Consider the following 25,995-nt stretch of genomic DNA (forward strand, 5'->3'; position numbering starts at 1 on the left):
GAATACTTTATCCAGCAAGGCTCTCATTCAAAATGGAAGGAGAGATAAAGAGCTTCCAAGACAGGCAGGAACTGAAAGAATATGTGACCTCCAAACCAGCTCTGCAAGAAATTTTAAGGGGGACTCTTAAAATTCCCCTTTAAGAAGAAGTTCAGTGGAACAATCCACAAAAACAAGGACTAAATAGATATCATGATGACACTAAACTCATATCTGTCAATAGTAACTCTGAACGTGAACGGGCTTAATGACCCCATCAAAAGGCGCAGGGTTTCAGACTGGATAAAAAAGCAGGACCCATCTATTTGCTGTCTACAAGAGACTCATTTTAGACAGAAGGACACCTACAACCTGAAAATAAAAGGTTGGAGAACCATTTACCATTCAAATGGTTCTCAAAATATACCCTAAAAACTATAGAACACTTCTGAAAGAAATTGAGGAAGACACAAAGAGATGGAAAAATATTCCATGCTCATGGATTGGCAGAATTAATATTGTGAAAATGTCAATGTTACCCAGGGCAATTTACACGTATAATGCAATCCCTATCAAAATACCATGGACTTTCTTCAGAGACTTAGAACAAGTTATTTTAAGATTTGTGTGGAATCAGAAAAGACCCCGAACAGCCAGGGGAATTTTAAAAAAGAAAACCATATCTGGGGGCATCACAATGCCAGATTTCAGGTTGTACTACAAAGCTGTGTTTATCAAGACAGTGTGGTACTGGCACAAAAACAGACATATAGATCAATGGAACAGAATAGAGAACCCAGAAGTGGACCCTGAACTTTATGGTCAACTAATATACGATAAAGGAGGAAAGACGATCCACTAGAAGAAAGACAGTCTCTTCAATAAATGGTTCTGGGAAAATTGGACATCCACATGCAGAAGAATGAAACTGGACCACTCTCTTGCACCATACACAAAGATAAACTCAAAATAGATGAAAGATCTAAATGTGAGACAAGATTCCATCAAAATCCCAGAGGAGAACTCAGGCAACACCCTTTTTGAACTTGACCACAGTAACCGGAGAAGGACAAACAGTGTATGTTCTCATTCATTTGGGGAATATGAATAATAGTGAAAGGGAATATAAGGGAAGGGAGAAGAAATGTGTGAGAAATATCAGAAAGGGAGACAAAACATAAAGACTTCTAACTCTGGGAAATGAACTAGGGGTGGTGGAGGGGGAGGAGGGCGGGGGGTGGGGGTGAATGGGTGACGGGCACTGAGGGGGACACTTGACGGGATGAGCACTGGGTGTTATTCTGTATGTTGGTAAATTGAACACCAATAAAAATTAATTTATAAAAAAATAATATTGTACAAAAGATATTATCTAATAAAGGACCATTATCTAAAATATACAAAGAATTCTTAAAATTCAACAACTGATTTAAAAATGGGCCAAAGACCTTAACAGATAACTCACCAAACAAGATATATACATGACAAATAAGCATATAATAGATGCTCTACATCATATGTCACCAGGGAAATACAAATTAAAATACCATGAGATGCCACTACATACCTATTAGAATGACCAAAACCTAGAACACTGACAATACCACATGCTGGCAAGGATGTAGAGCAACATATATTGCAGGGAGAACAGCCACTTTGGAGAACAGTTGGGTGGTTTCTAACTAAACTAAGCATACCCTTACCATACAATCCAGCAATCATAATCCTTGGTATTTGCCCAAAGAAGTTGGAAAGTTATATCCACAGAAAAATTTGTACTTGGATGTTTATAGCAACTTTATTCATAATTGCTAAAACTGGGAACAATCAAGATGTCCTTCAGTAGGTGAATGGATAAATAAACTCTGGTACATCCAAAAAAATGGAATATAATTTAGGACCAAAAGTAAATGAGCCATCAAGCCATGAAAGACATAAAGTAGCCTGAAATGTTCTTTACTAAGTGAAAGAAACCAGTTTGAAAAGGCTAGTGTATGGTTCCAAGCATATGACATTCTGGAAAAGGCAAAACTATGGAGATAGTAGAAAGACCAATGGTTGCCAGGGATTGAGAGTGGGGAGAAATGAACAGGAAGATCACAGAGAATTTTTAGGGTAGTGCAAAAACTCTGTATGATAGTAAAATGATACATACATACACCCTTTATAGCGCTTACTAAGAGACAGAAGAATTACCACCAATTACGATCATGAGTTATCACCTCACCCCTTCCTCCGTTTAATAAAAGAAAAGGATGAGCAATAAGAGAAAGTTTTCTTGGAGCTAAGCCTTTCACTCATGAAGACAATCATTAATTCCCAACCCTCCTTATGGGTTAGGAGAAGAAGAATATCCCAAAACCCAGTGAGGAAGGGTCCAAGAGTACCACTCCTAAAACTTGAGTTCCTGCCAAGGAGAGACCACCATCTTATTCTCTGACTGGATGCTTTTGCTAAATTGAGCAAATAAGCATCTCTGTCCTAACAGGATAGCTAAAGCAGGGAGGGAAAAGAGACCTTGATAGAATGTGATTTGTGTCACCTGAAGTTTGAGTCTATGAGAATTTAGAAAATGATGTTCATTTCTAATTTGGAGACTTGGAAATCAGGTTGTCTGCTAAAATAGATTATTGAGGAGGCCTCACAGTAGTATGAAGTGCAAGAGAGGAAGGTGGGAGTGACACTACTGCATGGGAGTTCCAACATCCCTTGAGGACAGAGAAAAAGACCCTGGAATCCCCCTTGCTTTATATCCTGAAGGCCCAGTTGGTTGTAGGCAAAGAATGGAATGTTTTACCCAGAGAAGTTGTTACTGTATTATGTACCATTGATGAGGTCAATCAGAGACATAGTTATCTCTCTGAGAGGGTCCTCAGCAGTGAAGAATCCCCCAAAATTGAACATCACTCCAAGGAAACGATGATAGTGCTTATATGGAGACCACATACCAGCTGGAGTCCTTTCAGCACACAAAACCAGGTTAATTCAAAGCAAAGGCAAGGACACCAGTTCACTATCAACATGTGTCTAGTCATAAGGAAATCTCTGCCTTTCCCATCCTTTTCTTCTTCCCTGAAAAAACCAGAGGCTCTAGGCTCAGATTAGGTAATGGAAATTACCAAAGGGAACTCTCTTTTCCACCCCTCCACAAAGTTAAGGATCTTAGTTTTAGTTTAAAACCTTAGTTTTACAAAGGAGAAGGGCTATAAGTTGAAATCAGACATGAGATGAGAGGTTTATTCTAAAGTGAACCACATGGTTGGAAAACCATAGAATCTACTTTGTATGGTATTAAGAAGCAGGGGAGTAGGGTTTAACAAAGTAAATTTAAAAGCAGTGACAGGAAAAACAAAGCAAAACAAAACATAAGTTATGTTTCATGATTATACCCATCAAGTTATAACTATTCAGTTATGTAAGAAGTGTGTATGCATTTCCTTATTTATGTCCTTTTGCCCATTTTTAACAGCACTCAATCTTAATCTACATTAATAAACAAATGTTTTTTTAAACCGTATCAAAAATCATTATCACATATCACTAATATTTTACTGTACACTTTACCAAAAAGAGAAAATAAACTTCTAATGAGACAGGGTGGATGATGGTGGGCCCATGGGTATTATTTCTTGTTTGGAAAAATCTGCTTTGTTTGCTGTTGAAACAACACTTGTTTGTTTGTTTGTAGAGAAGGTGAAATAAAAGTTCCATTTTTAGTTGAAAACGTAGCTGCATCTACCTCTAAACCTCTGCCCTATCTCTGAAGTCTCCTGGAAAGCCCCACCGGAAACTGCCCCTGGAGCATCCTTCGACTAACCTCAGTGGTGGATAGCCTTATCTTCTGAGGGTGAGTAGGACTTTTAAAGACAGCCTAAACTCAATTTCATGCATTTTTCATTATTAGAAAGAAATCATGGTGCTAAATTCTGAGGATGGAGCATGCTATATAAAGGAAAAAACATATCTAGGCCTTTGCATCAGACATGGATTTAAATCCATGGCTATAGACTTCATTGGCCATGAGAATGCTCCTTAATATCTTTGACCAACCCTTTATTTGTGAAGTAGAAATAATACTTTATAATTATATTAGAAGACTTAACGATAAATTATTTGTAAAGTGCATAGTATCTGGAATTTACTAAACACCTAAATGTTACCCTCAATACAGAAAAATTTATTATGTCATGGCCCCTAAACTTATAGTCTAATTGTGGAGACAGACATAATAGTAATTACAATAAAATAGTAATTAGGAGCAGATTGCTATGGAAATAAATAGACAGATGATTGACTTTCTTTGAGGAGCTAGAACAGAGAAAGTTGAGCTGAGGTACTCAGAAAGAGAAATTCTTCAGGTAGAAAAGGTGTTGGATGCAGAGCAATTCAGGCATAGCCAAAAGCAAATGCAGAGAAGTATGAAATGTTTGGTATATTTGGAGAGTGGGAAGAAGTGAAGTGTGGCTGGAGCATATGGTATGTTGAGGGGAATGGCAGGAGATGTTGCTGGAAAAGCAGTTGGGGCCAAAATGTCAAGGACCATCAATGCTCTGCTAAAGGGCTTGGCATTTATCCAGCAGGCAATGGGATCCAGCAGAGGTTTTTAGCAGGGCAGTGAAATGAGTACATTTGTTTTTTAGGAAATATTTCTCTGGCATTGGAGTGGCTGATGAATTGGAGTGGAGAGAAGCCGGTGTCAAGACTTATAGCAATAGCTTCCTAACTGGGCTCCCTGCCACCATTTTAGACACGCTGAAGTTGAGGTGCCTATGGGACTTCGAATGAACACAGGAAAATCCCACTTAAGGCCAGATCAATTACAGGGTAGTTATTTCCACTGCTAACAAATTCTCTGTTTTACGAAAGGATTCATTTCAGGATCTCAAAGTTTCTTTAAATAGCAAATGTCTTAGTACATTTAGACATCACTGTACAGATCATTAGCTACTACAAGGGTATAGAAAATCAAGAAAACATTAAAGATACAGTCTCAAGATTCTCACTAAAAATAATCTTGGGAGACGCCTGGATGGCTCAGTGGTTGAGCGTCTGCCTTGGCCCAGGGCTCATTGATCCCAGGATCCTGGATGGAGTCCCACATTGGGCTTCTTGCAGGGAGCCTGCTTCTCCCTCTGCCTATGTCTCTGCCTCTCGCTGTGTGTCTCTCGTGAATAAATACATTTTAAAAAATCTTTTAAAATTTTTTAAAAATCATTTTGGAATGAAAATGAAATAGTTTGAAGTTATTGTGTAGCAGTGAAAAAAAAGGGGTTTGATTTAGAAAAGAGTTTAGATATAACTTACAGAAAGTTATTTCCTAAGATGAGGACAATGTGTGTCATGATATTCCATAGAATGCATCCAACAAATTTCAGCCACAACAGCTCAAAACATCGTTGGGAAATCTCTTTAAGGAATGCTTTAGAACATTCTTTGAATTATCCTAATAACTATTTGTCTGTGAGTTTACTTGAGTTTACGTCGAGTATCTGTAAACAGTATGCCTTGTAAAGTACCTTCCATTGAATAGTTCAGAGAATTCCTTTTTGGTAAACAAAAGTTATTTGGCAGAAACTGAAAGTTGCTTATCAACATTTATTCTTAATTTCTTCTCTGATAACAAAATATATATTGTTAAACAGCTACTTTATAGAAAAAGTAAATAAAAATAAAATAAATTCTTCTTTACCATAGCCATATGTGATCATCTGTCCAAATTCAAGCTAATAGAATGTACATAGAAGTATGTTGTGGAATGCTCAAAAAAGCTGATTAAAATGAGCTGATCTGGCTTGGAGGAAAACATTTCGTTAGCCTCTGCTTCTTCCTGCTGCCATTATGGAAATGTAGAGCAATGGCTAAATTCCAGTAGCTATCTTGAATCAAGAGGTGATGAATGCTATCACTGAAGGTGGAAAACAGTAAAATAGAAACCTGGGACTATAATGTCCTCTGAAAATTCTATGCCATGTTTAATTGTATACCTTCAGACCTCTTCTGTGCAATAGAAATAAACTTCTATCTTGAATAAGCTACTAGAATTATGAATTTTTGTTGTTATACTAAGGTTAAAATTAATCCTGACCACATTTTATTATAATAGAATGTATTCTTGTCTACATAACTTTTCAGGGTAAGTATGCATAAAATGAATTAAGAAGAAATGTCCTATCTTCCTGAATTTCCTAGTTTAACAAATAATGGTAATGAGAATAAAAATAAGAATATCCCCTCTTTCAAGGACAGGATTTTAGAGAGGAATTTTTAGAGACAGGAATTTTTCTATACATGATCACATTTAATCCTTGATGTAACTTGTGACAAGTCAGCAGGACCTCTATTCCCATGTAAACAGATGATGAAATTGAAATTAAAACTCAGAGTGATCTGCCCAAAGTCAAACCATTGCAAATGATGGAGTTAGATCAAACCCTTTGACTTATATAAAATTTATTGCTTTTCTGCTGGTAATTTGCAGGCTTGATATATGTGAAAACTAGTCATTTTGTACTATTTCATTTATCTCCTGATTCAGTTTACATGCTTCCTTGAGTAAAGAAAATAACTTCAAGAAGCGGCTTCAGTAAGTTTCCATTGGGCTTCTGTTTTGGCCACGCTGGAGTAACAGTGATTAGATTTACCTTTCCACCTTAAACACCAAAAACCAGACAATGGTTTTCAGACACAGAAAAACAGGTAACAAACAACTGCCATCCTTGAGAGAAGGGAAACAAATATGGTGAGCATTACCATTACTCCAGGAAGTTGTTTTTTTTTTTATTTTTAAAGATTTTATTTATTCATTCATGAGAGAGAGAGAGAGAGAGAGAGAGAGAGGCAGAGACACAGGCAGAGGGAGAAGCAGGCTCCATGCAGGGAGTGCAATGTGGGACTCAATCCCAGGACTCCAGGATCACGCCCTGAGCTGAAGGCAGATGCTTGACCGCTGAGCCACCCAGGTGTCCCCAGGAACACCTAGATAGCAGCACAAAAAGGAAGAACCCAAATACCCTACAAACCCACTGAGTTGAGGAAATAGGAGTTCAGGGAGCCAAGGTGACTATAAATGCATGGCAGAGTACTAGAGACAAAGAGGAAAACTCTACATTTCTGCATAGCCCTCTATGTATTTGGATGAATACTGATATGTATGAGAGGAAGTTACCTAAGACTAGGAAAAGAGCCACTAGAAATAAGTCTTGGTGCTCACACAGAACTGGGAGTAGTTCATGCCCCCATATATCAGAATAGAAATACCTGGTGAGACAAGAGACTTTGGAGAGAGCTCTAAAAAGGGAATCACCTTGAATATATTTATGTCAATAAAATTCTGGAAAAGTCAACACTATAGTCACAGAAAACAGATGGAGTTTTGCATAGCCACCTAGGACTTTATTAAATTGAACATAAATGGCAATTGCAGCACATCTGTTTGACTTTGCTGTCTATTAGAGAATTAACCAAATAAACGCTAGTCAATGCTTCTGAGCAAAGCACTGTTCTACATATCAGAGTACAACAATGAAGAAAGATAAAAATACCTGTCCTCCTGGAGTTTATATTCTGGCAGAGAGTAGAAGAGATCCAATAAATGTAATATATATTATTATATTAAAGTAAGAGCTATTACAAATGTAATTTGAGTAAGTTTGGGATTTGATGGGGGCAGGTGCTATAGTTTTAGCAGATTCATAGGTTCATCAAAATAGATGAGACCAAAGCTCAGAGATGAGGCCAGGGTGGCTGGAAAGAAATAAGCAAAAAGGAATACAATAAAGAGATAAAGTAAAAAAACATAGTAAGGGGTCATATACTCATAAGGCCACTGCAAAGAGGTTTGCCTTTCAGTGAAGAGGAGAGACAATATAATATTTAAAGCAGAGGTATGTCATGATATCTCATATATTTTGAATGGATACTCTGGATCTGCTGTTTGGATTAGTCTCCACAGGGGCAATGGTAGAAGCTGGGAGATCAGTTAGCAGGTTAGTCAATTCCAGAGGAGAAATGAAGCTTGGATCATAGAGGAAACTGTGGACAAAGTGAGAAGTCATCAGATTGTGCTTATGTTTGAACAAATAGAGCCATGAGAATCTCCCAATAGATATGTAAGCTATGGAAAAAGAGAGGTGCTAAGCATGATTTCAGAACTCTTATTTTGGTTTGTCTTTTAACCAACTGGAAGGGCAGAGTTTACCATTAACTGGAAAGGAGAAGACAGAGGATCAAGTGCATTTTGGATGAAAGATCAATTCTGGACGTAGAAAATCAATGCCAACTGAGTTAGGGAGGCCACAAAATCTATTTCACAAAGAAAATCTAAAGAAAGTATGCGATCTGCTGCATGGTAATTTCTAAATGCTTAAAAAAAGGCACAACTCAAAATCTCTTTTCCTTCCAAAGAACATAATAAACCCTACATAGCTGCATATTTTAAAAGAAACAGGAAAACACAAAAGTTGAGACTCTTGCTACAAAGTGAAGTCTCCCACGTTATACACAGGAACATTAAACAGCCTACGATGTTCCCCCAAATAGGCCATTGTGCAACTTGAGCAACATGTATTTGCAATTGAACTTCTGTGTTGCCTGCCTGATTTTGTAAATGCATCTTCTTCATCTTGCAACACTGTCACTTATATGGGACTTGCCCAGCAGGGCCTGCGTTTAAATACTGAGATCTTAGACAAGTCGATGCTCCTTGCATCACTTATCTGGCTGTAAATTGTTGGGCTGTTCTGTTGTCATGATTAGCAGTTATTCTTTCACAGGCAATAAAAACAGGAAGGCTATATGGTTATAAGATGAAGATATAGAAACAAATATACTGGTCATGAAGACTGACACCGTCATTTTACAGATGTGGAAACTGAGGACTGCAGGAGGGAAGGCATTTGCCATGAAATGATATGGGGCGATTTAGTTCAGCCAGTGGCTTTTAGGAAAATTATATTTGAGTGTGTTACATAAAAATGGGTTAGAGAGAATAATGGTTAAGTTCAAACAGCTTGTGATTTTGAAGACAGTAGGTGACAAAAAAAAAATAGTTTGTGCTGCTGTCTGCCCGCCCCTTCTCCCTTGCTGCTTGAGAAAGGCAGGGAACTGGGTCAATAATTTACAGTACAATTTGCACAGTCAAAATGAAGGTTTCTGCTTGAGACCATTAAAATCAAAGGTCACATTTAATACCAACCTTTTATCCTGTCTGGACTCAAACCAGTTTCAGGATTTGTCATTTAAAAGTCATATATAATGTGCTTCCTTTTGTGACATCATGGAGACATAATCTCTCCTTTCATATTTTCCTCAACATAAAAATTCACATAGATGAGGACTTTAAGAAAAAAAAAGAAGGAAAGAAAAAGAAAAAAAAAAGATAACTTGGCAATCTCTATTAGTGATTTCAAAAGCCAGTCCTTGTGCTTTGGGAGGGATAAGATGGTTAGCATCAATGATGTATAATATAAAGAAATATGGAAATGAACAGCCCATCTGCTGTGACCACTGCTCTTGTCAGAGCTGTGTGCTCTGTGCCAAACCTGGAAGTGCCATGATGCCAATGGTCTTTGTTCAATATTCTTCCTCCAGCATAACTTGTCAGGATATGAAGACCAAACCCTTAATCCATGTCAAAAGTTCTGTAGAAGAGGGTTCCACACAGAATGTTCTTACCCTTTTAGCAAGAAAAGGAGGTCACTCACCCTTCTTCAAAGCACAACTTTCCCAGGGAGCTAGAGCCAGCACTGAAAGTGTGCCTCCCACTCTTTTTTTGGAAACTGCATTTGTAGTCAGTGGGGAGATCTGCATAAATCAGTGGAGGAATCACCCTTTGAAAAGGGAATACCTTCTAAATGGTTAGGACTCCACCTTCAATAAGAATATCCCCAGGAAGAATTGCTATGCTCTTGTATTTGGCCAATGCTCATCTCATTTTATTTCTTCATGTACACATATTTATCTAATTTCGTTTCCAAACTAATTTTAAGGTAAGTATTATTATGCCATTTTCATGATGATGAAACAGTTTTCAATAAGTCAAGTGACTCACCTAATATCACCAAGTTTAGAAGGGACAAGGCCAGGTCATAGGTCCAGCCAAGCTCTCGGTTTACTACATCTTAACTGGTTCATCTACAACACTTATAGCATCTATTAGTATAGAATTTTATGATCCAAAGGACTGGTTTATCAAATACAACAAGAGCTGTCTCCATGGCCCAACAGATAGAAAGACTACTAGAGATCTTATGATGCAACTAAACTGTCCCCTATTTAATGTGACTGTGGTATCTCTGGATAGATTGGATGTTCATGGTCCATCTATTCTATTTCAATGTCACTTCCAGTTACACTGATTATTGTGGTGGCTATGGCCATGTGACTGAGAAAGTTCAGTCTCACAGAACTGAGCCCAAGGTTGGGGAACTTCCTAAGGTATCAGGGTAAGACAAACCTAAGCCAAGGAAAGGGAGTAGCATATCCTTAAACAGTTACATTCCTCCCTCTATGTCAATGTAATTTACAAACATTATAATGCATATTACTAAACTGTCAAACTCTTAATTAGGCCATTTCTCAATCCACAGGATGCACTTACTTCCCTCAATGGAGACATGGGCTGTACCATTAATCAAGCATCTACTTGATTATGCACGATGCTTCATAGGTATTTACTAATTCACTTTTGTTTATTCTTCACAATAATCATGTGTGATCAATGTTGTATTCAACTTACTGATGAGAAAATTAAGAGTCAGAAAAGGCAAAACATTTACCTAATATTTTATATTTAATAAGTGGGAGAGCCCAGAATCAAATCTAAAGATGATAATTAAAGCCAATAGTGAATCTCTGATTAAAAAAAAAAACTTTTCTTCCACAAATCTTGGTGGGTTTTAACTTTGTTTTCTGCAAATGTTCTTTTGGGGAGACATGATGGTGCTGTCAAATATTTTTGCTAAAGGAAGGTCTGGCTCTTCCCCCGAGAGGCCTGAGGTGACCTCCGGAGATGGTTCGCTACTCGCTGGACCCAGAAAACCCTACAAAATCATGCAAGTCGAGAGGTTCAAATCTTCGTGTTCACTTTAAGAACACACCTGAAACTGCCCAGGCCATCAAGGGTATGCATATTCGAAAAGCCACCAAGTATCTGAAAGATGTCACTTTGCAGAAGCAGTGTGTGCCATTCCGTCGCTACAATGGTGGAGTTGGTAGGTGTGCGCAGGCCAAACAGTGGGGCTGGACACAGGGTCGGTGGCCCAAGAAGAGTGCTGAATTTTTACTGCACATGCTTAAAAATGCGGAGAGTAATGCTGAACTTAAGGGTTTAGATGTAGATTCTCTGGTCATTGAGCACATCCAGGTGAATAAAGCCCCCAAGATGCGACGTAGAACCTACAGGGCTCATGGCCGGATTAATCCATACATGAGCTCTCCCTGCCACATTGAGATGATTCTTACTGAAAAAGAGCAGATTGTTCCTAAACCAGAAGAGGAGGTTGCACAGAAGAAAAAGATATCCCAGAAGAAACTGAAGAAACAAAAACTTATGGCCCGGGAGTAAATTCTGCATAGAATAAATGCAAATAAAAATAAAAAAAAAAGGAAGGTCTGGAACGAGGGAAATGACTGCACAAACCCAACATTATCTATTATACATTACATATATTTGTAATAACATTAGAACTCTACCTACAGACTGGTTTTCAGTTTGGTCGCATTTTCCTGTATTCCAAGTAGTTTTAGGTGTTATGATTAAGCAACTTATACAAGAGTGAAAACCAACATAGAGAAAAGGAGTTGGTAATGGACTTACTAAAGCTTGTTAAAAATGTTATGTCATAAGCATCATTAGATTATTCATCTTGATAGTGGGTCATGTGGCCAATAGTTGTCTTCAGTATGAACATCAGGACAAAGCTAAACAGAACTGACAGCTGTGACCACATGAATGGTTAGTAAAGACTGATTTTAGAATCATTCATTGAATAAAGTAGAATATTTGCCAATCTGAATTTACTTATACAAAAACAGTTGTTAGGGGGCACTGTCATACAAGAACCAAAACCCTCTTTAGGATTGACGACTCCCTCCTGAGCCAGGGAGCATTGCTGGCAGAAATGATTCATGCTCTCAGTTCCCCAAAGATCAGCTGAAATGAACCCCCAACCCCGCCAAGGTCACAGCCTCTTCAGTGACCAATGACTGATCAACAGATACATACAGAAGCCCATCCTCCTCACCCCAACTCAGAAGGGCTCAAAGTTGTTATTTGAGCTTTAAAACTTGAGGCCTACTATCAAAATTTCATTGCAACCTAATAGCTTCCTCTGCTCAATCCAGCTTTCTTGGCTTCCCTTTGATAGGTGTTGATAACACTTTCACTCTCTAGTTAAACTGCGGCACACCAGTCTCTATTCCAGAGCCTGTCTTCCTGAGCTGGTGATGAAAGGAAGAGAGGAATACTTAATATTCACCATCCAGTAATTTAAGAAGCTTTTCTCATCCTTGATCCAGACTACAAGGTGCTAAATCTTCATATTATAATTGATGGACTTCTCAAAACAATATTTCATCAAAATTGTTATGTTTCTTCAATTAAGATTTCCCTTACTATTGAAGGGATTCAGGACAGCACCCTCTAAAATGTGCCACTTTGGCATGTAGATTATTTTGAGCTGAAGGCTCTTGAGACCTTGTGGACTCGAGAAACTTTTGTCCCTCCCTTAACCACACAGAAAAATCTAAATGGTCTTTCCTGGAATAAAGGTTATTAACAGAGATAAATTTTATCTAGTGACCCATCTGTATGGTAGGGCAAATATCTAATTACCAAACATCTGTTCTTCTCATGGCCCTTAGAAGAGCATTCTTTCTCTCTGAAGTCCCAGATCTTTAGTTCCTTCTCCTTACTTCAGAATTACAGATATGCCCCATTTTGCCTGTCTTTGGAATTTCCATGTCTGTGTAGATTCCCCATATGCATGCCTATTAAATTTTATTTTTCTCCTATTAACCTGTCTCATATCAATTTGATTCTTAGTCCAGCTAGAACGACCTTTGAGGGGACAGGAATTCTTGTTCCCCAACACTATTCATTCCTCATAGCATTGGGTCCAAAACCCAAGTGCTTGACTCCTGGAATATGGGCTTTAAAGGCCCTCAAAAATCAAGAAATTCAAGACTATTTAATCACGAGACCTCTTCTACAGCAACTTTTCCTGATTTCTATCTACTCTCTCAGCAGGTCTCCAACTATGAGGCTCTCCCAGCCTCCCCAAATAGCCCAGAGCTGTCCTTGGACAGCCTAGATTGCTTTTCTTCTTTCCTCCAAAATCTTTTTCCCCTATAGAAAAGATTCTGCCAATTTTTTTTCTAGTTCTATCCCTTAAAGTCATATGAAACAAATCCAACTCTTTGATATATTATAATTTTTTGGCTGCACAAAAACAGCTTTCTAGTTTCCTTGAAAATTTCATCTAACACTCCCAGATTTTTAAACCTTTCCTCATAGGATTTAATTTTAAAATTCCTTCTCATCCTGCTGTCCTCCTCTGTATGCATCCCATTTTCTTATTATCAATATTAAAGTGCTAAATGTAGTCATAATTCATTCATTGCTCAAACATTTGACTTACTACTGTGTCCAGGGTACTATATTAGACCTTAGGAATAGAATCTGCAAGGAGCTCAGATTTCACAGTACGTTTAGGCATATTTACTCTCCTCCCTGAAACCAATTTCCAGACCATTGTTACATAGACAGTGCAGTGTATTGTCACATTCTGTGACAGAATAACCCTAAATTTTTCCTACAGAAAATCTGTAATTTATGTTTCCATTTATATTTCTCCAAGTGACTGCTTTTTTTTCTTTCCAGGCACAAAGAACTATTCCCAAATTACTGCTAACCTGAATATCTTATAAATTGGAGAGTGTCACATCAAGCCATTTGTTACCTATGCAACCAAGTAATGAAGGTTATTTCTTGTCAACCCTGACCCTCCCTGCTTAACTGTCCATGGTCTTTAACAATGAGAGGGAAATTGTTGTTGCAGCTTTTAGTCTGAAATGCAAAACATGATCCCTCTTGCTTGGAAAGTAAATGAATTTACTTCTTGCTCTATGAAATGCAATATGTGTTATGTAATTAACACATATTTTTAAAAACTTGCTCTCCATTAAAATACAAATGTCTTCATACCATATAATAAACAATATCTTTAAAATGCCAGAAAATCAGAAACTTCTCCTGTTAAAACTTTTATATTAAAGAAAACTATCAACCATATTTTCTAAACAAAAGCAGTCAGGGTAGAAAATAATTCCCAGATAATACTCTTGCCCTTTTTTCAATTTTATCTTAGAAATACAGTTTAATTCATAAGATTTAGAGTCTAAAAGAATGTTCAAGACCATCATTTTGAGGTGAAGAAAGGGAGCTCCTGAGAAATCCAGTATTTGTTTAGTTTACTAGAGACAGTATATGTAGAGCAGACTTAAATATAAGCTCTGGCTTCTGATCCCTCACTTCATTTTACCATGTTTTCTTCCACTGCATTGTGTGATAATTTTTTAAATGATCAATGTTATGAGTGCGACAAGGTAAATTCACTGAAGAATATAACTTGGTGATCTTATTCTACTTGTTGTATTTTATAATCTGTGTTACAGAAAACATGTGTACTTTCTGTACATTAAGAATATAATAGGGAATGCCTGGATGGTTCAGTCAGTTAAGTGTCAAACTCTTGATTTCGGCCCAGCTCATGATCTCAGGGATATGAGATTGAAATCCATGCCAGGCTCTGTGCTAAGTGTGGAGCCTGCTCAAGATACTCTCCCACTTAAAAAAAAAATTGTAGGACAATGATTAAGAACATTTGCTTTGAATCAGACAGACTGGAGTTCAAGTGTCTGTTGTGGAGAAAGAATTTCTCTACCTCTCAAGGTCCTTCTAGCTGGATTAAGATTCAAATTGATGTAGGACAGATTAATAGGAGAAAATCAAATTTAATAGCTTATGTAGGGGGAATCCACACAGATATGGAAATTCCAAAGATAGGCAGGCAAATATGATGCTTATATGAGCTAAGGAGAGGGGTAGGGGGTTGACAGAACAAAGGGGAGAAAACCATTAGCTGGGAGGTAAAAAGAAATGTTTGGAAAACAAAGTTTGTACTATTATGCAGATATATTTCTTCAGTAAGGAGGAATCTCTGTTAATACCTCTCTTCCTGGTAAAACAAGTCAGTTGAGGGGGAAATAAAGAGCATTTTCTGAATCTGCTGGGTTTAGATTGTTTTTAATTGCAAATAATGTTCATGCCAAAGTGGCGCATCTTGGCATGGCCTGCCCCTGGCCCTTACATCCCCTCCCTATCTTAACAGTTTTGTGACATTGAGCAAGTCACCACTCCTGGCCTCAGTTTCCACATCACCCATAGACTTGATTTGAGAATAAAATGAGTTTATATGTGTAATGCACAAAAACCAGTACCTGGCACAATAAGTACTACATAAGTGTCTGCTATTGTTTTTGTTGTGATTGTTGTTTTTCTAGTCTCAGGGATTAACTTTTTCCACACTCTTCTCAAGTTTAATTAGTTTAATTGTCACTCTTCGTACCGTACCAGTGGGTCATCAAAGTCAAGTCAAAGCAAAGGAGCCTAATCTATAGGGAGAAGTGGTAAGGGGGGCAAAATATACCACCCTAAAACATGTCTCTCTGGAGTACTGATTATTTTAAGTTGGCTATTAAAAAAACCCAGCAGATACAGATAAGCTCTGGAAACTGAGTAGAAATCATCCCTTTGTAAGAGACATTTACCAGCATAAGGGAAATTTCCCCTTTCTAAAGGTGTCTTCCTCCTAAGCCAAGAAAGGGGGGATTACTCTGAATTCTAAATACTCTTAGCAATGGAGAAAACAATGATTTAAATCTGCATGTTTCCTTTGCTTACTCTGCTTTTCTTGGTAACCTCTCATAACTGACTGCCCACACTCAACATCTTTTGTCTTTAGCTGAGAATGGTAGTTAAGGTGATGGCTTCTGTCACTTTGGGAGGTCATTCTGTTTTCCTGGGTCTCTCCCATGTATACAGAAGGTAAACATGTTATTCAACTTTTGTTTTTCTCCTCTTAATCTACCTTATATCAATTTAATTATTAAACCAGCCAAAGAACCTAGAAGGGAAGAAAGAAAACTTTTCCACCCCTATAGCATAGAAATTTGACTCTGTTATTGTGGGTAAATGTTCTCCATTAGTGAAAAACACAAACATAAAAATCAAAGACAGCACATGGTGTTGCCCAACATTCTGTGAACATGTCTTAAGGACTATCACATATTTTTATTGTCATTTTTTAGTAATTTTATGAATTTTTTTATGAATAACATATAATTAAGTCTTAGTATTTTATTAAGAAAAAGATGTAAAGTCAAATTTGAAGCTATTTTTCTAAATGGCTTTACTATAAACCTTTTTGAAAACATGCAACATATCTAGTTCTTTCTCTAATATTGTTTTAAAAGGATAAAATTCTGATTACTTCAACCAATGATTGCCAACTTATGACATATTAATGAGTTCTTGCCAATATTCTTGGTCAGGAAACCAAATTGTGTTATGGACCTAAGAAGTGAAATGTATACAGATAAATGGAAAACACTGACTTTGAGTTCATTTTATGGGAGGCCATTTGTCACATGTGAAAAGAAGATGGTAGCATCATTTGGGCCTGTTAATCCAGGTCATATAATTCATGGTTGCATACATAATAAAGTACTTAGACTTAAAAGGAGCAAAGGTAGAAAAAAGAAAGAGATTTTCAAAATAATTTGGACAATAAAAACATTCTGGTTTTCATTTGATTTCTAGATGTATTTCACATTTATAAAGTGATAGATACAAGACCACATCTGTTGTCCAATGCAAGCTTAGTTTCCATGTTCTGGCCCTACATTTCAGCTAGATGTCATATGTCTATCATCTGCCTAAACTAGATGTCACATCTAGTCATGTAGGTGGGTTGGCAAACTCAGAAGTGTCATGACCAGAATTGTTTTCTTTTGATGATGTAGTGTGATCAAAATTAGAAAAATTTACATCTTATCCAAATTTTTTACTTCTTAAATATCAGAAGATCTTAGTAGTGGTGTTTTAGTCTGGCTGCCCATTGGGATCACCTGATGAACTCAAGAAAAAAAAAAAGCCACCTCGCTATGTTGAATAGATGTGGTATGAACCCAGCTATTGTTATTTTTTAAGGCTCCTTGAATGATTCTCATATGCCTCGTGGTACATTTTCTAGGGCAGAGTAGTAGAGGTTCTCAAAGTTGTTGGCTAGTAACATCAACTTCATCTTGGAATATGTTAGAAGTATAAATTATCAGGCCACACTTAGACCTACACAATCAGAAACTCTGGGAAGGGGTTTAGGAATCTATATTTGAATGAGCCTTCCAAGTGATTCTGGTGCTCATTCATGTTTTAAGCCACTGCACTATAACACAGATCTATAGACATAGACCCCTCGAGTCTCTACTGTAGCCTGTTTTCACTCAATTAAGTAACCCACCTCATACTTCCTTATGCATTTGCAGACCCCTAACTGAGCTCTTTTCATTTATCTATACCTAATCTTTCTGTTTCTGACAGATACATTTACATTTCTTGTTTCTGATGAAGACAAAAAAGACACCAACCATACTTCAGGCATCATTTCCCTCTCTTGATGCCAAAGCCACCTTCTTAATATTATTCACACATATTCTTTCTTTATAGTCCTATGGCCACTGCTCCAGTTCAGGCTCTTATTACTTCTTACCTTGATGATTAAAATTGTTTCCTAACTAGCTTCCCTGCCTCTAGTACCCATTCATTCCAATCCATTATATCCTGCTGACAGTTTAATCTCCCCAAAGTGCAAACCAGGTCATAAACTACCTCTCTTCAGATTTCTTTGGTGACTCACCACTGAATTTCAGTCCACTCCATCCAGCATCAGAAACCCTTCATGACCTGATTCCTACCTATCTTCCTATACTTTTCTCGCACCTTTCCACTTCCATTCCAAACTTAAAAATCTAAACAATTTACTATCTCCTAAACTTTCCTACTCCATGTTTATTTTTAACTTTATATTTTAACTTTATGCTTTCTTTCCACTTGAATTGTCCAAACTTTCTCTTCTTTTATCACCTACTTCGAATTCTTCTCATACATCAATTCCCCCTTATTTTTTTTTTCTGATCCATCAAATCTAAAGTTGTTTTTACCTACACTAGCCTAACTTAAGTTTTCATCTCATCTCTCATACATCACTTGGCATACATGGAAACACACACACAACATATTCATAGTCAATCAGGAACTGATTCAGGTAACAAAAAATAATAATTGCCTTCTATGAGCCAAGAATATGGTAAGCTTTAGACAATTGGTAAATACTTCACTACATAAAAAATATCCTAAAAGTCAACACGCAAATATGCTTTCAAAAATTCCTTTAAAGGATTTAAAAACAATTAGAAGTATGATTTTCAATATTCCAATAGCTTACTGAAAAAGATAATTAGGAAAACCTCTTCTTTCCATTTTCATGGTGATTCTTCTATCATCATCTCTCTGTAAGTAAAATGAGATACAATGAAGTCCTCTGAATATGTGTCCACCACAATTCCCTTGAAGGATCTTGCCCCAAACATGTGAAAGACAAAGGAGCAAAGTAATGTACTTATGTGATTCTATGAGAAGTTAGTTTAAAGAGAAGAGTACTGGTCTAGGTCTTAGCCAAACCAAGCAGTTTGTCTATCTTTGGTGCTAGTTGGATTCTGTCAAGAACATGAAATTCTCTGGGTTTTCTCTTTATTTGAGTAGGGTGACTTTTTCTCTTTGATGAAGACTCACTCCCAAAACTAACTCCCCTATTCATACATGATTAGTATTTCTTTTTCTTCTGAACATTGTTCATGTTCCAGAGATCAGCCAATGGGAAAATGGTAACTAGGGCTGTTTTATTTCATTTTGGTTTTGAGTTTTCCAAAGTTTTATTAAGGTGAAAATGGTGACTAGGTTTAAATGTTTTTGTTACATGATAGTATTTAGAGTTTAACAGGGGTTGTTTCATTAGACATAGGCCTTACTCAAATGAGAGATACTATGGACATAACGACAGCCCAGGTAGGTATTCAGTACCTTTAGACCATGACATATATACAAACACCAGTGGTGTTAGAGGGTGGGAGAGATACTAACACCACAGGAACCAACAGCATTGGCCTTTAGAACATCATAAATAGTTCTTTAAATAACTAAACTTTACGGATGCCTGGGTGGCTCAGCAGTTGAGTGTCTGCCTTTGGCTCAGGGCATGATCCCAGTTCGGGGATGGAATCCCACATCAGGCTGCCTATGAGGAGCCTACTTCTCCCTCTGGCTGTGTCTCTGCCTCTCTCTTTTTGTGTCTCTTATGAATAAATAAATAAAATATTTTAAAAAGCCCACAAATAACTAAACTTTAGATGCAATGATTCAAGACAACTTAAAAATGGAGCAAATAGGGGGAACAATGGATGTGCTAATATAAAGATATATAGTCCAAGTCTTAGAAATCTAAAAGTAAAATGCAATTCATGTCAACATTTACTGATCCATAAAATATGGAAAAAATATTACAAAGATATTTAAGATGCAATCCTTGTTTCCAGTGATGGCTATCAATATAAGGGGAAGATATAACAATTATAAAATAGTAATTGTTATTTAAATAACATAAAGGCTGAATGGTGTGAAGACTTAGAGAAGGGATGCCTGGGTGGCTCAGTGGTTGAGCGTCTGCCTTCGGCCCAGGGCATGATCCTGGAGTCCCAGTATCGAGTCCCACATCGGGCTCCCTGCATGGAGCCTGCTTCTTTCTCTCTGCCTGTGTCTCTGCCTCTCTTTGTGTCTCTCACGAATAAATAAGTAAAAAAAAATACATAACTTAAAAAAAAAAGACTTAGAGAAGACAAATACATACACATACATATACACCCAAAACTAGAAAACACCTTTGGTGAAATGGAAAGACCAGTGCCTTATAATTCAAACTCAATTTTGACCAGAAAAAGGGTAATAGAAAAGGAAATGTAAGGAGTAAAGAGACAAAAAGAGAAATGCTAAGTGTGATGCATATTTAGGCAGTAGTTGTAAATCCGGAGAGAATATAATAAATTAAGAAAGGAAATGAGAGATAGGACTGGGAAACTCAGTGGGGCCACATTCAATGGGACATTAATGTGGGAATAACAACAGTACTGAGTAGGTGAAAGAAAACTGATGAAAGCAAGACTTCTTGTTCTCTGGTGCTCAACAAAGACCCCCCGAGACACAATATTCACGATAACCAACTCCACTGGAGAGACTTAGATAAGGTGCTTTGACTGAGAACAGCTTATGAGAATGTCCAGAGGAGAATCAACTTCCATTTCAGGTACTTTTGTATCTATTTGGAGAATTTTGTAAATTCCTTGAGCATGATTATTCTTGGATTCCAGATTTGTGTTTTTCAATACTAAAATGTCAGCATCTGGGAACTCAACAAGAAAGAATAATAATTAGCATTTGCTCTTGTACATCATATTTTACCTTGCTCTAGTGTGGTGTTACCTGGCAGCTACAATTGGCAGATATTGAATGAATTGTGAAAATGTATTTACTTTTCTCTAGACTCAAAGATAAAAAAAGGCTATATCAGTACATGACACTTGCCTGGCATACGACAGAGGCAAAAAGTAACATGTATATTTACGATTTTACGAACTTAGTATCTACATCATGAAGCAGCGGGGGATCTTTCATTTCTTTTCTTTTCAGCTGAATAGATCCCTCTTTACCTCCTCCCTATATAGTCTGTGTTGTACCTCTGATCATACTTTCTTCTAGATCACAGGTAGGTAACTTAGTATAGTCAATCTGAGATCATTAACAATTTCAGATCAAATAAAATCACGTTAAAGAAATCTTGGAATCATCTAAAGTAAACCAGTTTCTTATAGCTATGTACCTTCAACACATTTTACTTATCAAAGGAGCTTGAACACTGGATATTACAGGTTACCTAGGAAACTTACAGTGACTATACTTAAAAACAACACAAAGCTCTCTTACTGAAGCAGAATGCCATTTTTAAAACTCTATTTTGGGAATGGTAAAAGAAATGGTTAACCAGCAAATATTAGCATGGAGATATTGTTCCAGCTAGGCTTTTCCTTCTTATATTATTCTTCAGTTGCCTTTTATTTCTGCCACCGAGTCACTCTTAAAATAAAGAGCTAAATAATATAATATGGATCGAAAGCAATGGTTTCTATTATCAGTTATGATGCAGTTCATGAGCTCTGACCCTATGGTTTCTCAGATGATGTGATAAATAATTTGTATGCCTTTTTAGCATTTATTAATGTAGATATACATTATACATACAATATACATACAATTTATATACATACAATTTACCCAGTACAATTCCAGCTTTTGCCTACAGTCCTAACTGCATTCCTAAAAATTGAAAATTACTCAGGTTTAGATGATAAATTATATAGTTGCCTTAATTTTCTATTATATGAAAAATATATTGAGGGATGTAAAATTAAACCAGGATAGTCAGTGCCCCTGAGAAGCTAAAAATATATCATCTAATTGCAAAGATATAAAATGTAGCATACTCTATTAATTACTTACAATATTTACTGCTAAAATAATATAATGATGTTGTTACATTTATGTACTACTACCAAAGTGACAAAAATAACTTTTTCACAAATCTTTCTGCCTCTGTAATAAATCGTGTCCAGAAGACACTTCCTCATAGCCCATAAAACAAAGAAAGATAAAGTGTATAGAGAGTAGGTTGTTATAATTCTGTAAGCCCACGGCAGATTGGTTTGCAACAAAATCAAGGTCACCTTGCCTCTGCCCAATCCTAAATCTACCACTGATAGAGCGCCTCCGGGTTGGGATTTTGTAAGAAGATATCAACCGCGAGTTGTTGCAGTGTTTTTGGAAAACCAATTACCAGGTCCATTATTACTACCAAGCAAACTGATACAGCATTTCGGTATTTGCAAGGTGCAGTGCACACATAGCTCAGCAAAAAGGAGCTTGAGAAGTGCTTCTGGGTGATGATGTTGGTGATGATGATGGTAATGATGCAGCATTCCATTGCTTTCAAAGCTACATTTCTACTGTAATCAGTTTAAAACAAATGTGAAGGACCCCTACCCGCAGTTGGAACGCATTTCTCTTTCCTTTTCTCAGCAGCTTTTGTTATATACAGTAAACACAAGTTATTCTAATATGGTTTGATAAACTGAAAAGACATTTCAGGATTTATCTCAATTCTGGCATCTCTTAGTTCTGTGGACTTATATCATCAAGGCGAGGTTTCCTCATTTTTATAATGAAGATTATAGTAGTCTCACCTCAAAAATGAAATGAAAGAAAAAGTGTGAATCGTCTCTGGCATGATGCTGGTCAAACTTGAATGTGAATGTCAGGTCTCAACTTTAGGTCATCCCCAGAGTAGTCAGGGTTAGCACACTTACTGTGGTGCTTACTATTAATCTTTCTTATAGTAGTAAGTTAGTGTGGTAGGGTTTTTTTTTTAAGATTTTATTTATTTATTCATGAGAGATACACAGAGAGAGGCAGGCAGAGACATAGGCAGAGGGAGAAGCAGGCTTCATGCAGGGAGCCCGATCTGGGACCTGATCCCAGGAATGGGATCATGTCCTGAGCTGAAGGCAGATGCTCAACCGCTGAGCCACCCAGGCATCCCAGTGTGGTAGTTTTTAAACTCTAGTATGTAAATGAATTGGCTGAAGTACTTGTACTTAAGTACCTAAAATACAAATTCCTAATCCCTTATGCAGAATTTTAATTTTCTATGTCTGGCGAAGTCCTCAGGGCTTTTTATTTCTTACTAGCACTGGCCCACCCATAACCACACGACAAACTTTTTGCACAGATACAAGTTAGAGGAAATGAAGCCATGCCACAATCTCATGACTAGAAATCATATTAAAAAATATAGCAGCTAACCACTTAGCATCTCCCTCTGAATATCCTGCCAACAAGTCCCAAACTGAATTTCTCTTAAACCTTAAAACTGTTGTTGCTTCTGTAGATGACCCTTCTAACTCAACACTTCAATCTACACATCCTCCAATGGGGATGTGAAGAAAATCAAACCCTTATATATTGCTGGTGGGAATGTAAACTGATATAGCTGCTTTGGAAACCAGTTTAGCAATTTTTAAAGCTAAAAATGGAGTTACTGTATGACTAGTAACTCTATTTCTAGACCTATACCTAAGAGAATTGAAAACATGTTTACACAAAAATGTGCACAAATGTTCATAATAGCTGGAAAGGGGAAATAGATGAAATGCCTATCAACTGATTAACAGATACATTAAATGTGGTATATCCACACAATGAAATATTATTTAGCCATGAAAAAAGAATGAGATACTGACATATGCCATAATGTGTATGAACCTTGAAAACACTATGGAGAAAGCCAGACATAAAAGCCCACATATTATATGATTCATTCATATGAAACATCCAGAGTGGGCAAATCCATAGACATAGAAAGTGGATTAGTGGTTTATAGGGGTTGGGAAAGAATGGAATGGGGAATGAATGTTAGGGGTATGGGTTTTTTGGGGGGAGAGAGAAAAATGTTCTTGAATTAGTTAGTGGTGATGCTACAAAACTTTGTGAATATACTAAAGTTTGTCACATTGTACACTTTCAAATGGTGAATTTTTTGTTACATATTATATCTTAGTTAAGAAAGAAAAAGAAAAAGAAAAAGAAAGAAAAAGAAAAAGAAAAAGAAAAGAAAAAGAAAAAAAAGGCTTCTTGGCTCCTCACTGTCTGCAATGAAAACTCAACATTCTGACTTGGCCCGCGAGATTCATTTTTCTACAATCCCTGTTCAAGTGTCCTATCCCTCAGACTCAGAGAACCATTGCTCTTTCCAAGTGCTAGCATGTGTTTTCCTCTGGTTTAAAGCATATTACACATGCACACATACACAAACTCATATATATGTATATATAATTTCACATTATTGCCACCATGTATGGCACAATGTAAGTACTTCACTTGATCTTAGCCAAAAAAACAGAAGCAATCCATGTCAGTACTTTAAATGCGAATGCTGAGTAGAATTACAAACTATTTTTGTTTCAAGAACACTGTGCCTTAATTTTTCCACTCAACAATGTACATTTGAAACATGAGCATGCTTAAATCCTTAAAATGGGAATAACGTAGGATTCTATTCCTTACAAAAATAACATTACTGGAGCAATAAATAAATAAATAAATAAATAATCTGTGAATACTACACACACAAATCCATATATATATATATATAATATATATATATAATAAAGGAATGGAAAGAGAAGTTTTAAAAGTCTTACAACTACCCTGTTTCCTCATGCCTCAATCAGTAAAATAATCATTTTTATAGCAATTACAGAAAGAGAAGTAAAACCCAGGAAACATAATTCTTATACTATGCACATTTAGAACCTTAATCCCATATCCTAGGCCTTTGTTGTAGCTTATATGATATCCTTTCTTCTGTTCTTATGAAGATTCAGTTCAATCTTCTCTGTCTCCACAAGCCAACTATTTAGCAGAGTGAATATCTGAAGTGTGTATCGATTGCTTCTTGTATTCTCCTTTATCTGATCGTTGGAATATTGGAAACTGAGTTTAACGATGGAGAAAATATTTCCATCTACCTGGTAGAGCTAAATTTCCATTAATTTTGATAAAAGCTTATCACACCACAGTAACTGAACAGGGGTAACTGATAACCATAAAAAATTGAAGGAAGAATTAACTGAAAATCAAGGCAAATTTGGAATGGCCACTCATTCCCAACTACCCATCACTGATAAATACAGGTCATCTTTTTCTGATCGAAGTCCATAATACATGGTAATTATTTTGAATTTTTTGCTTAAAATGGATAGAACTCCGCAAAAAAATTAGAATTGAGAAACACTGCAAGAGAATGGTAAATAATTGGGTGTCAGGGGAATTTTTTTTTAATTAGCCAACTTCTAGTTTTTCTGTTTCCTACAAGAGAGTCTATTACTTTAAAATGTCTTTTTATTTATAGGAAATTTAAAAAAGAGTGATTAGAGATCATATCAAGCATATATATTCACTACTGGGGTAAAAATCTACTCTCTCTGAGTCCTGACATTATCATTCTGCTAAGCAGAGAGCAGATACTCAGTCATGTCAACTGCATTACAGACATTAATGGTGTGTGGGAATTGGGATAGGTTAAACGTACCTAATTCCACCCCCACCACAACTGCATTCTTTTTGTTCGGCAAGGTTTCCAAGTCAACCTGGTGAGGTTCATTACCTTTGCACACATAAACGAGGAGATCTTTAAAAATAATGGGAAATTTTTCACAATCATGATGACCTGGGACATTTTTTCCCTCAGACCAGGAAATAATACATTATTATAGTATGAATGATCAAAAGAGAATTATCATCATCACTATCTTAGGAAAAAATATACTGAAAATGAATATCATATTCTAATATAATCAAAAATCTATCATTGCTTAGGGCACTATAGCCATGAAGATTGATATAAAAGAATACCACTTGCTCCACCAATTTATATTTTATCAGTAGTTATATTTAAATAATTACTGAATGCAACAGTATAATCCTGAGTCTGAGACAAAGGAAAGGAGGGAAACCTGGCATTATCAGAGTCTATAAAAGTTTCCAGTCACAGAGCTCAATTACATTTCTTAGGTTACTCTATTCAATTCTTACAATAATTTTTGTGAGTTACAGAGGTAGCATAAGCCTCATTCTATATAGACCAAATAATTTCAGGCTATTTGGAGCTCATAATATGAGATTCCCCACCCCACGACTGCGAGTTCTTTGAAAGTAAGGACATCCCTATGCCAAGC

At 36.7% G+C, this 25,995-nt stretch overlaps 2 protein-coding genes across 3 annotated transcripts in view; one reads left to right on the forward strand and one right to left on the reverse strand.

The window, feature by feature from the left end:
* FGF12 (fibroblast growth factor 12) overlaps positions 1 to 25,995 on the reverse strand; it is a 544,450-nt gene that overhangs the window by 57,653 nt on the left and 460,802 nt on the right. The gene's annotated exons all lie outside the window — the stretch shown is intronic.
* Positions 10,954 to 11,576, forward strand: LOC129498944 (60S ribosomal protein L17-like). Its single transcript, XM_055308563.1, has one exon. The coding sequence runs from the start codon at positions 10,988 to 10,990 to the stop codon at positions 11,540 to 11,542; it is 555 nt and encodes a 184-aa protein (XP_055164538.1). The 5' UTR covers positions 10,954 to 10,987; the 3' UTR covers positions 11,543 to 11,576.

The sequence above is a fragment of the Nyctereutes procyonoides genome, unplaced genomic scaffold, assembly GCF_905146905.1.
Source record: "Nyctereutes procyonoides isolate TBG_1078 unplaced genomic scaffold, NYPRO_anot_genome, whole genome shotgun sequence".
Classification (NCBI taxonomy): Eukaryota; Metazoa; Chordata; class Mammalia; order Carnivora; family Canidae; genus Nyctereutes; species Nyctereutes procyonoides.